At 37.2% G+C, this 12,249-nt stretch overlaps 1 protein-coding gene across 1 annotated transcript in view; it reads right to left on the bottom strand.

The window, feature by feature from the left end:
* The window catches only part of ZMYM4 (zinc finger MYM-type containing 4), an 84,892-nt gene that overhangs the window by 19,365 nt on the left and 53,278 nt on the right, over nucleotides 1-12,249 (bottom strand). Inside the window, exons 20-22 of the mRNA XM_021683687.2 lie at nucleotides 4,888-4,941; nucleotides 3,947-4,126; nucleotides 3,481-3,575 (exon numbers count right to left, since the gene is read on the bottom strand). Of these exons, the coding sequence (XP_021539362.1) occupies nucleotides 3,481-3,575; nucleotides 3,947-4,126; nucleotides 4,888-4,941 (329 nt within the window). The remainder of the gene's footprint in view (nucleotides 1-3,480; nucleotides 3,576-3,946; nucleotides 4,127-4,887; nucleotides 4,942-12,249) is intronic.

The raw sequence follows: 12,249 nt of genomic DNA, 5'->3' as shown, positions 1-12,249 counted from the left end.
ATAGTATTAAAATGCTTCTATGAAAAATAAAAGTCTAAAATCAAGAATCAAAGCTTTAAGAAAACTAGAAAGAGCAGACCACATTAAAACCCAAAGTAAGAGGGGTGTCTGGGTGGCTCAGTCAGTTAAGCATCCAACTCTTGATTTCAGCTCAGGTCATGATCTCGGGGTCGTGAGATCAAGCCCCACATCCGACCCCGCACTGGGCATGGAGCCTGCTTGCCTGTTTGGGATTCTCTCTCTCCCTCTCCCTATGCCTGCCTATCTTTCTCTCTGTCTACCCCCAACCAAAAAACTAAATGAAATAAAACCCAAAGTAAGGAAAATTAAAGAAATAATAAAAATAAGAACAAAAATCAATGAAAAAAGGATAGAGAAAAATTAATAAAGTTAAAAAGCTGGTTCTTTTAAAAGATAAAAAAAAATACACTTCTAGCTAGAATGATCAGGAAAAAAAGAGAGAAAACATTAAATTACCAATACCTGATCCTAGAGACATTAAAAGGATAGTTAAGAGAATGCTGTCATGCCAATAAACTTGACAAGGCAGATAAAATGAACAAATTTCCTAAAAGACACAAACTAACAAAGCTTGCTCTAGAAGAGATAACCTAAACAGCCATAAACATTTAATTCATAGTTTAAAACTTTCCTACAAAACCCCTACAGACCCACCAGTTAAATTATATAAATTCTATTTTAGAAAATAAAAAGGGAGTAAACACTAACTCACTGTACAAATGTTACCATTATCCTGAGAACAAGGCCAGACAGTCATTACAAGAAGACTACAGATCACTCTCTCTTCAACAGAGACATTTATAAAACCTTAACAATATACTAGCAAACTGAATCCAGCAATAGATAAAAGACTAAATACATCAGAAGAAAGTAAGATTCATCCCATGAATGCAAAGTTAGTTTACCATTTTAAGAATTAATGTATGTCATCATTTTAATAGACTGAGAAAGAAAAAACCAAATGAGCATCTCAATAGATGCAAGAGAGCCACCTGACAAATTCAACACAAATCATGATAAAAATTCTCAGCAAATTAAAAATAGAAGAGAACTTCCTGCCTGATAGGGGCCCTCCACAAGAAACATACAAGTAATATCATAGTTAATACTGCAAGACTGAACACTTGCCCTACGACTGAGAATAGGCACGAAGATCCGCTCTCATCACTAATACTCAACGTTGTACTGAAGCTAGTACAATACATAAAAGAATCCTAGGGGCACCTGGGTGGCTCAGTCAGTTAAGCGGCTGCCTTCGGCTCAGGTCATGATCCCAGGGTCCTGGGATCGAGCCCCACATCAGGCTCCCTGCTCCGCGGGAAGCCTGCTTCTCCCTCTGCCACTCCCCCTGCTTGTGTTCCCTCTCTCGCTGTGTCTCTCTCTGTCAAATAAATAAAAAATCTAAAAAAAAAAAAAGAATCCTAGCTAGTGCAATACATTAAAAAAAAAAGTGCATTAAGATTGGAAAGGAAAAAGTAGAACAATCTTTATTCACAAATAACAGGATTGTCTAGGTAGAAAATCCTAGACTTTAGTTGAGCAAAATCACAGTACATAAAATCAATATAGAAAAAGAAATCTCAGGGTGCCTGGGTGGCTCAGTTGGTTAAGCATCCAACTCTTGATTTTGGCTCAGGTCATGATTTCAGGGTCGTGAGATCAAGCCCGGCACTGGGGAACACTCTCAGCACGGTACCTGCTTGAGATTTTCTCCTCTCCCTCTGCCCTTCCCCCGGCTTCTGCTTTTTCACTCTCTCTCTAAAATAAATAAAATCTTTACTATAAAACCTAGCAATCCCACGTCTGCATATTTTTCCTCAAATGAAATTATATGTTCACACAGAGATTTATATCTAGAATGTTCATAGCAGCTGTATTTGAAACAGCCCAAACCTGGAAATAACCCAAATTTCCATCAACTGTTAAACAAATTCGGTTTGTCCATACAATGAAATGCTACTCAGAAATAAAAAGGAATGAATGGCCTACTGATACATGAAACAACATAGATAAATCTCCAAAACATTATGCTAAGTTAAAGAAGCCAAACAGGGAAGACTACAAATTACATAATTCCATTTATATGAAATTTTAGAAAAGGCAAAGCAGTACCATTTTGCATCAATCTGCAAAGCAGATTGGTGGTTATCAGGAGCTAGAGAAGACTGACTGCAAAAGGTCATGAGGGAGCTTTTGGGACAGTGGAAGTGCTATGGTTGTGGTGGTAATTACATACTGAATATATTTGGTGAAGCTCATCAAATTTTACACTTAAAATTTATGAATTTTTGCATGTAATTATAATTCAATAGAGATAATTTTTTTTAAATAAGGCTATTATTCTTTTAGTTTTTAGTACGGGAAAGTCCTGTCAATATGAAAAACAGTCCACATGAATTTCACTATTATACTATATTATATAAAATAAACCTCATTATAATATATAAAAAAAGCTAAATTTAGAGACTTAAAAAAAAGTGTACAACGAGGATTATAAAAAGCTTTTTAAAGTAAAACAATAAAACACCCTCAATTATAAAAACAAGAAAAAGACCATGCTAAAAGAAACAAAGTAAAAGGTAATAGTCTTTTTTTTCAACAACAGCTGTCTGCCATATATTATTATTTTGAGTTCATCAAATATAGTACAAATACATTTACAAAATTTTATAAATTCATAAAGATGGCATGATTATGTGGAACATACACAGGTGTTGTGTCATATACTATTCTGGAGTGGCAGGAACGCTACCCTTTCTTGTATCTGAATGGCTGAAACCTGGGCCATAAGTCAGTACATGCTCCTAGCTATCAGTCCCCAGTAAGTCCTGGATGACTTACTGTAACACAAATGAGTAACAAACTATCCACCAGTAAACTGTAAATTTTTGTGGTTACCCTTCTAATAGCTGGAAAAGGCTTATATAACTATGACCCAAATGATGACAATCACAACAAACATTGAACAGCTACATAATAATAACCACATACTAAGCATCTGCCATGTGCTATGCTGGAAGACTTATCTCAGTACCTCTATTATCAAAACATCGAGGTTTACATATCCCTTTAAAATATTCAAAAGATATGGTTCTTGATTATAAGAAACAGAAATAAAGGCACAAAAGTACAAGGCTGTGGGCGCCTGGGTGGCTCAGTCATTAAGCGTCTGCTTTCGGCTCAGGTCATGATCCCAGGGTCCTGGGATCGAGTCCCACATCGGGCTCCTTGCTGGCGGGAAGCCTGCTTCTCCCTCTCCCACTCCCCCTGCTTGTGTTCCTGCTCTTGCTATCTCTGTCAAATAAATAAATAAAATCTTAAAAAAAAAAAAAAAGTACAAGGCTGGGTAAAACAATGTATGGAATTCTGTGACCCTGCCCATTACAGAGTTTTGTAAACATCAAGAACCAAGACACACCGAAGGAAAGAAAATGCTAGAAAAATTAATCTACTGCTTACTCTTCGTCTAGGCTGAGGGAAGCCATCTCTGTGCCGTCGTCTTGTTCGGGAACGTGCCTGGATTCCCTGTCCTTTATTCAGTGGGTCAAAGGATTCTATAATAATCAGCAGAAAGCATAAATTGAGGTAAATAACTCACAGATTTATATAAAAACAGACTGGGGGAGGAAACATCAGGTAATCATCACTATATTAATTATTTTGTTCATAATAAAATAACTTTATTTATATTCTTAAGAAAAACAAAGGATACAGCACTTAAAAACTTCATTAAAAATCAAGGAAACCTCCTACATGGTTACTATGGGAAAGGTTAAACACAACACAAAATTAACTACTTATTATTTAACCTTCAAAGGTGGGCATCATTTGTGCCCTAGATTATCACACTGTATATCTACTTCATAATGTCAATTCAGAGTTATACCAATCTTCTAAAATCAAGAGTATTTTATGTGGCACAAACCGGATGGAAAATCTGCTTCCAGATCCTGCTCAGTTTCTCCTTTTGAGAGCTGCTTCAAGTCTGAATCAGCCTCTTGCACAGCATTTGACTTTAAGGCATAATGATTCAACTCTTCCTCCCAGCTATGTGGAGTAGATACTGCCTCTGATTCAAGGTCACCACTGTATGTACTTCCTTGGTCTGAAACAGACAGAAAACAAACATACGCTCAAAATAAGACAGACTCTATTTGCGCTGAGAAACCTTCCTGAACCCTGGGATAACAAAACCGAGATGACTGCCGATTTAACTAGGCACACTAAAGAATGAAAGACTTCTTCACCAGCCTCATAAAACTGGCTTCATATTCTTGGTATACACTTTAAAGCATTATTTCAATTAATCTTTAAAACCAGTATCTGAGGTAACTTTTATTATTCTCATTACATATTAGCATACATAAACACCTGATACCCCCTACAAATAGCTAAAATTACAAATATTAAATCCAAGGATACTAATACTTTGTGTGTTTGTATTAATAACTGAGGATAGTATTTCTTTCTTTTTTTTTTTTGTAAGGATTTTATATATCGGGGCGCCTGGGTGGCTCAGTCGTTAAGCATCTGCCTTCAGCTCAGGTCATGATCCCAGGGTCCTGGGATCGAGCCCTGCATCGGGCTCCCTGCTCCTCGGGAGGCCTGCATCTCCCTCTCCCACTCCCCCTGCTTATGTTCCCTCTCTCACTATGTCTCTCTCTGTTAAATAAATAAGTAAAATTAAAAAAAAAAAAGGTTTTATATATTTATGAGAGAGAGAGAGAACCCGAGCAGGGGGAGGGATAGGGGAAGATGGAGAAGCGGACTCCCTGCTGAGCAGGAAACCTGACACCAGCTCCATCCCATCCTCGGCACCCCAAGGATACTATTTCTAAGATCTGAAATATATGTCGAATTACAAACCTTTTTCAAAAATCTTGGTGTCTAGAAAGAGTTCCTGTTCAGAAGTTTGGGATCCTAAAGAAAAAAAAAGTATACATTTAAAAACTTACATGTATACACAAAGCAAACTGCATCTCAAATAAAATGACTGCATATATAAATGAATCATACTAGGGAATGCTAAGAAAATAGCCTTCATATGCAGAAAGAATGATTCATTAATAAAACTAGGCATTAGTGGTAAATGAAATTAAACAAATTATGACTGTAACAGTAGTTAAACTTCCAGGTAGCAGTATGAGAGAAGTCAGGTCAAGAGAGACATTTATTTTACACTCCTGTGCTTTCTGAAATTTTTTTTTACCATGAAAACACATACACACACACACACGAACAATTTATTTACAAATTGACAAATATGATTACAACTATCTATCTTGCAGGTTAGGTTTGAAAGTTTTTTCAGTCTGATTCAATTTTTAGGTTAAGGCAAAGTTACAATATTTGTACAGAGGAAGCACCTGAAAAATGTTAACAATGTGAATGGAGATGCCAACTTAAAATGAGGTTTATTATCAGGAATTGCTTAAACTTCTAAACTAAGTATCAGAAATTAGAAGATCAAGCACGGGGGAAATATTCTAAGACATTAAATTCCACATACAAATGGGTCAGAATTATGAGATTATATACTAGAGAGCAAAATGAGACCAGAAACAGTGGGAAAATAACCTTTTTATGCATCTCTCAGGATATATATGATTTTAAAACTTAATGCAACACAAGAGGAAAGCAGACATTTTTTCCAAATGCTACAGTGTTCTGAAAATCATCTAGCATTTATTATGCAAAATCCTAAACCCAGAGGCTAGCTTTGTAAAAACCATCACTGAAAAAAAGAAAACATTTGTCAGGAAAAAATAATTTCCTGGCTCCTCAGTGATATAGGAAAAGGCCTTCATGTATTTCAACTATCCAAACACCATTTTCTCTATCTCTTCTTATACCCCCATATCAAGGAGGTACTAATTAAGGCTAGAAACCTTTCTGGATATGTACCTGCAACTTCTGGTTACTGTCATTTGCTTTGGAGTCAGACAGACTGAATTCAACTTCTGGTTCCATCACTTCCTGATTGCATAACCAGGGCAAGTATGATATCCTATTTTCCAAAATGAGTTTAAAATAAACAATATCCACCGCACAGGGCTGCTGTAAAGGTTAAATGAGGTGATGCACACAGTGCATTTAGGACATGTCTAGGGTATGGTAAGCACGTAACTACTGCTCTTATCGATATTCTACCCTCATAGCACAGGATTTATCTATAGGTTATCTTGAGCCAAACAGTTTTCCATCCTAAGGCTCTATTTGCCTTCTTTCAACATGCTGATTATTATACAACAGAAGTCTTAAATAGGGATCATGCTTTGAATATAGGAATAAAGCCAAAACATAATCATGAAAATGGATTTACAGATTATTTTTCTAGAATGATTAAGAACTAAAAATAGAATATTAATACTTAGTTTTAAAAAAGGACAGGACTGGCAAAGACATTTGGGAACCACGGCAACAGGCCCCTCCCCCAGAAGATCAGCGAGAACAGCCAGCCAAGACCAAGTTTACCCATCAATGAGAACGGCAGAACTCCAGCGCTAGGGGAATAATGCACATAGAATCCATGGCTTTTTTCCATGATTCTTTAGTCTTTCAAAGTTAATTTTTTTCTTAACTGTCTTTTTTTAAATTTTTCTTTTTCCCTTTTTCAACCAACACCTTATCAATCCCTTTTTTAAAAAACATTTTTATTTTTCATTTTTAGAGCCATATTCTATTCCTTCATAGTAGTTACCCGTATTTTTGGCATATATATATAAGTTGTTCTCTATTTAAAATTTTTGACAGTTTCTTCTAACAGATCAAAATATACCCTAAAACTCTAGTGTATGGTTTTTTTCTACTCTCCTGCCTGATCATATTCTCTCCCTTTTTTTTTCCTTTTTTTTTTAAACCCTCTTCTTTCTTTTTTCAAACAACTTCTTATCAATTCCTTTTATAAAATTTTTTATAATTTCCATCTTTACAGTCATATTCCATCCCTTCATCATATCAACCCTTATTTTTGTATAAGTTTTTCTTTCTTTAAAATTTTGGGAGGCATTTTCTTCTAACAGACCAAAATATACCCAAAATCTAGTGTGTGGCACTGATCTATGTACCAGCCTGATCGTATTTGATCATATTCTGTTTTTTTTGTTTTGTTCTGTTTTTGTTTGTTTTTATCTTTATCTTTTGTCTTTTTTTCTTTTTTCTCTTTTTCCCTTTCTTTTCCCCCTGCTTCAGGTCTTTTCTGATTTGTTTAGAGTATATTTTCTGGGGACGTTGTTACCCTGTTAGCATTTTGTTCTCTCATTAATCTATTCTCCTCTGGACAAAATGACAAGACAGAAAAAAATCACCTCAACAAAAAGAACAAGAGGTAGTACCAACTGCCAGGGACCTATGGACATTAGTACGATGTCGGATCTAGAGTTCAGAATCATCACTTTAAAGATACTAGCTGGGCTTGAAAAAAGCATGGAAGTTATCAGAGAAACCCTTTCTGGAGAAATAAAAGAACTAAAATCTAACCAAGTCGAAATCAAAAAGGCTATTAATGAGGTGCAATCAAATATGGGGGTGCTAACTGCTAGGATAAATGAGGCAGAAGAGAGAATCAGTGATATAGAAGACCAAATGATGGAAAATAAAGAAGCTGAGAAAAAGAGAGATAAACAACTACTGGATCACGAGGGCAGAATTCGAGAGATAAGCAATACCATAAGACGAAACATTAGAATAATTGGGATCCCAGAAGAAGAAGAAAGAGAGAGAGGGCAGAAGGTATATTGGAGCAAATTACAGCAGAGAACTTCCCTAATTTGGGGAGGGAAACAGGCATCAAAATCCAGGAAGCACAGAGAACCCCTCTCAAAATCAATAAAAATAGGTCAACACCCTGATATCTACTAGTAAAACTTACGAGTCTCAGACACAAAGAGAAAATCCTGAAAGCAGCTCAGGACAAGAGATCTGTAACCTACAAGGGTAGAAACATTAGACTGGCAACAGACCTATCCACAGAGACCTGACAGGCCAGAAAGGACTGGCAGGATATATTCAGAGCACTAAATGAGAAAAATATGCAGCCAAGAATACTATATCCAGCTAGGCTGTCATTGAAAATAGAAAGAGAGATAAAAAGCTTCCAGGACAAACAAAAACTAAAGGAATTTGCAAACACGAAACCAGCCCTACAAGAAATATTGAAAGGGGTCCTCTAAGCAAAGAGAGAGCCTAAAAGCAACATAGACCAGAAAGGAACACAGACAATACACTGTAACAGTCACCTTACAGGCAATACAATGGCACTAAATTCATATCTTTCAATAGTTACCCTGAATGTAAATGGGCTAAATGCCCCAATCAGATTGGATTGAAAAAAAAAGACCCATCGATATGCTGTCTGCAAGAGACTCATTTTAGACCCAAAGACACCTCCAGATTGAAAGTGAGGGGGTGGAAAACCATTTAACATGCTAATGGACACCAAAGAAAGCTGGGGTGGCAATCCTTATATCAGACAAATTAGATTTTAAACCAAAGACTGTAATAAGAGATGAGGAAGGACACTATATCCTACTTAAAGGGTCTATCCAACAAGAAGATCTAACAATTGTAAATACCTATGCCCCTAACACGGGAGCAGCCACTTATATAAGCCAATTAATAACAAAAGCAAAGAAACACACCGACAACAATAAAATAATAGTAGGGGATTTTAACACCCCCCTCACTGAAATGGACAGATCATCTCAGCAAAAGATCAAGGAAATAAAGACTTTAAATGACACACTGGACCAAATGGACGTCACAGACATATTCAGAACATTCCATCCCAAAGCAACGGAATACACATTCTTCTCTAGTGCCCATGGAACATTCTCCAGAAACGATCACATCCTAGGTCATAAATCAGGTATCAACTGGTACCAAAAGACTGGGATCATTCGCTGCGTATTTTCAGACCACAATGCTTTGAAACTAGAACTCAATCACAAGAGGAAAGTTGGAAAGAACTCAAATACATGGAGGCTAAAGAGCATCCTACTAAAGAATGAATGGGTCAACCAGGAAATTAAAGAAGAATTTAAAAAATTCATGGAAACAAATGAAAATGAAAATACAACTGTTCAAAATCTTTGGGATGCAGCAAAGGCAGTCCTAAGAGGAAAGTATATAGCAATACAAGCCTTTCTCAAGAAACAAGAAAGGTCTCAAGTATACAACCTAACCCTACACCTAAAGGAGCTGGAGAAAGAACAGCAAATAAAGCCTAAACCCAGCAGGAGAAGAGAAATAATAAAGATCAGAGCAGAAATCAATGAAATAGAAACTAAAAGAACAGTAAAACAGATCAACGAAACTAGGAGCTGGTTCTTTGAAAGAATTAGTAAGATTGATAAATCCCTGGCCAGACTTATCAAAAAGAAAAGAGAAATGACCCAAATCAACAAAATCATGAATGAAAGAGGAGAGATCACAACCAACACCAAAGAAATACAAACAATTGTAAGAACATATTATGAGCAACTCTATGCCAGCAAATTAGATAACCTGGAAGAAATGGATGCATTCCTAGAGATCAACTACCAAAACTGAACCAGGAAGAAACAGAAAACCTGAACAGACCTATAACCACTAAAGAAATTGAAGCAGTCATCAAAAATCTCCCAACAAACAAAAGCCCAGGGCCAGATGGCTTCCCAGGGGAATTCTACCAAACATTTAAAGAAGAATTAATACCCATTCTTCTGAAACTGTTCCAAAAAATAGAAATGGAAGGAAAACTTCCAAACTCATTTTATGAGGCCACCATTACCTTGATCCCAAAACGAGACAAAGACCCCATCAAAAAGGAGAATTACAGACCAATATCCCTGATGACCATGGATGCAAAAATTCTCACCAAAATACTAGCCAATAGGATCCAACAGTACATTAAAAGGATTATTCACCACGACCAAGTGGGATTTATCCCTGGGCTGCAAGGATGGTTCAACATCCACAAATCAATCAACGTGATACAATACATTAACAAAAGAAAGAACAAGAATCACATGATCCTCTCAATAGATGCAGAAAAAGCATCTGACAAAGTACAACATCCTTTCTTGATCAAAACTCATCAGAGTATAGGGATAGAGGGTCCATACCTCAATATCATAAAAGCCATCTATGAAAAACCTACAGCGAATATCATTCTCAATGGGAAAAAACTGAGAGCTTTCCCCCTAAGGTCAGGAACACGGCAGGGATGTCCACTATCACCACTGCTACTCAACATAGTACTAGAAGTCCTAGCCTCAGCAATCAGACAACAAAAGAAATAAAAGGCATCCAAATCAGCAAAGAAGAAGTCAAACTCTCACTCTTTGCAGATGATATGATACTTTATGTGGAACACCCAAAAGACTCTACCCCAAAACTGCTAGAACTCATACAGGAATTCAGTAAAGTGGTAGGATATAAAATCAATGCACAGAAGTCAGTGGCATTCCTATACACCAACAACAAGACAGAAGAAAGAGAAATTAAGGAGTCGATCCCATTTACAATTGCACCCAAAACCGTAAGATACCTAGGAATAAATCTAACCAAAGAGGCAAAGGATCTGTACTCAGCAAACTATAAAATACTCATGAAAGAAATTGAGGAAGACACAAAGAAATGGAAAAACGTTCCATGCTCATGGATTGGAAGAACAAATACTGTGAAGATGTCAATGCTACCTAGAGCAATCTACACATTCAATGCAATCCCCATCAAAATACCATCCACTTTTTTCAAAGAAATGGAACAAATAATCCTAAAATTTGTATGGAACCAGAAAAGACTGTGAAGAGCCAGAGGAATGTTGAAAAAGAAAAGCAAAGCTGGCGGCATCACAATTCCAGACTTCCAGCTCTATTACAAAGCTGTCATCATCAAGACAGTATGGTACTGGCACAAAAACAGACACATAGAACAATGGAACAGAATAGAGAGCCCAGAAATGGACCCTCAACTCTATGGTCAACTAATCTTTGACAAAGCAGGAAAGAATGTCCAATGGAAAAAAGTCTGTTCAACAAATGGTTGGGAAAATTGGACAGCCACATGCAGAAGAATGAAACTGGACCATTTCCTTACACCACACGCAAAAATAGACTCAAAATGGTTGAAAGACCTAAATGTGAGACAGGAGTCCATCAAAATCCTAAAGGAGAACACAGGCAGCAACCTCTTCGACCTCAGCCGCAGCAACTTCTTCCTAGAAACATCGCCAAAGGCAAGGGAAGCAATGGCAAAAATGAAGTATTGGGACTTCATCAACATAAAAAGCTTCTGCACACAGCAAAAGAAACAGTCAACAAAACCAAAAGACAACTGACAGAATGGGAGAAGATATTTGCAAATGACATATCAGATAAAGGGCTAGTATCCAAAATCTATAAAGAACTCATCAAACTCAACACCCAAAGAACAAAGAATCCAATCAAGAAATGGGCAGAAGACATGAACAGACATTTTTCCAAAGAAGACATCCAAAGGGCCAACAGACACATGAAAAAGTGCTCAATATCACTCGGCATCAGGGAAATCCAAATCAAAACCTCAATGAGATACCACCTCACACCAGTCAGAAGGGCTAAAATTAACAAGTCAGGAAATGACAGATGTTGTGGCAGGGATGCAGAGAAAGGGGAACCCTCCTACACTGTTGGTGGGAATGCAGGCTGGTGCAGCCACTCTGGAAAACAGTATGGAGGTTCCTCAAAATGTTGAAAATAGAGCTACCATACGATCCAGCAATTGCACTACTGGGTATTTACCCCAAAGATACAAATGTAGGGATCTGAAGGGGTACGTGCACCCCGATGTTTACAGCAGCAATGTCCACAATAGCCAAACTGTGGAAAGAGCCAAGATGTCCATCGACAGATGAATGGATAAAGAAGATGTGGTATATATATACCATGGAATATTATGCAGCCATCAAAAGGAATGAGACCTTGCCATTTGCAACGACGTGGATGGAACTGAAGGGTATTATGCTGAGTGAAATAAGTCAATCAGAGAAAGACATGTATCATATGACCTCACTGATAAGAGGAATTCTTAATCTCAGGAAACAAACTGAGGGTTGCTGGAGTGGGGGGGGGGGGGGGGGGATGGGGTGACTGGGTGATAGACACTGGGGAGGGTATGTGCTCTGGTAAGCGCTGTGAATTGTGCAAGACTGTTGCATCTCAGATCTGTACCTCTGAAACAAATAATGCAATATATGTTAAGAAAAAA

This window comes from Neomonachus schauinslandi, chromosome 4, assembly GCF_002201575.2.
Source record: "Neomonachus schauinslandi chromosome 4, ASM220157v2, whole genome shotgun sequence".
Taxonomy (NCBI): Eukaryota; Metazoa; Chordata; class Mammalia; order Carnivora; family Phocidae; genus Neomonachus; species Neomonachus schauinslandi.
This window is presented reverse-complemented; position numbering and strand designations above follow the sequence as displayed.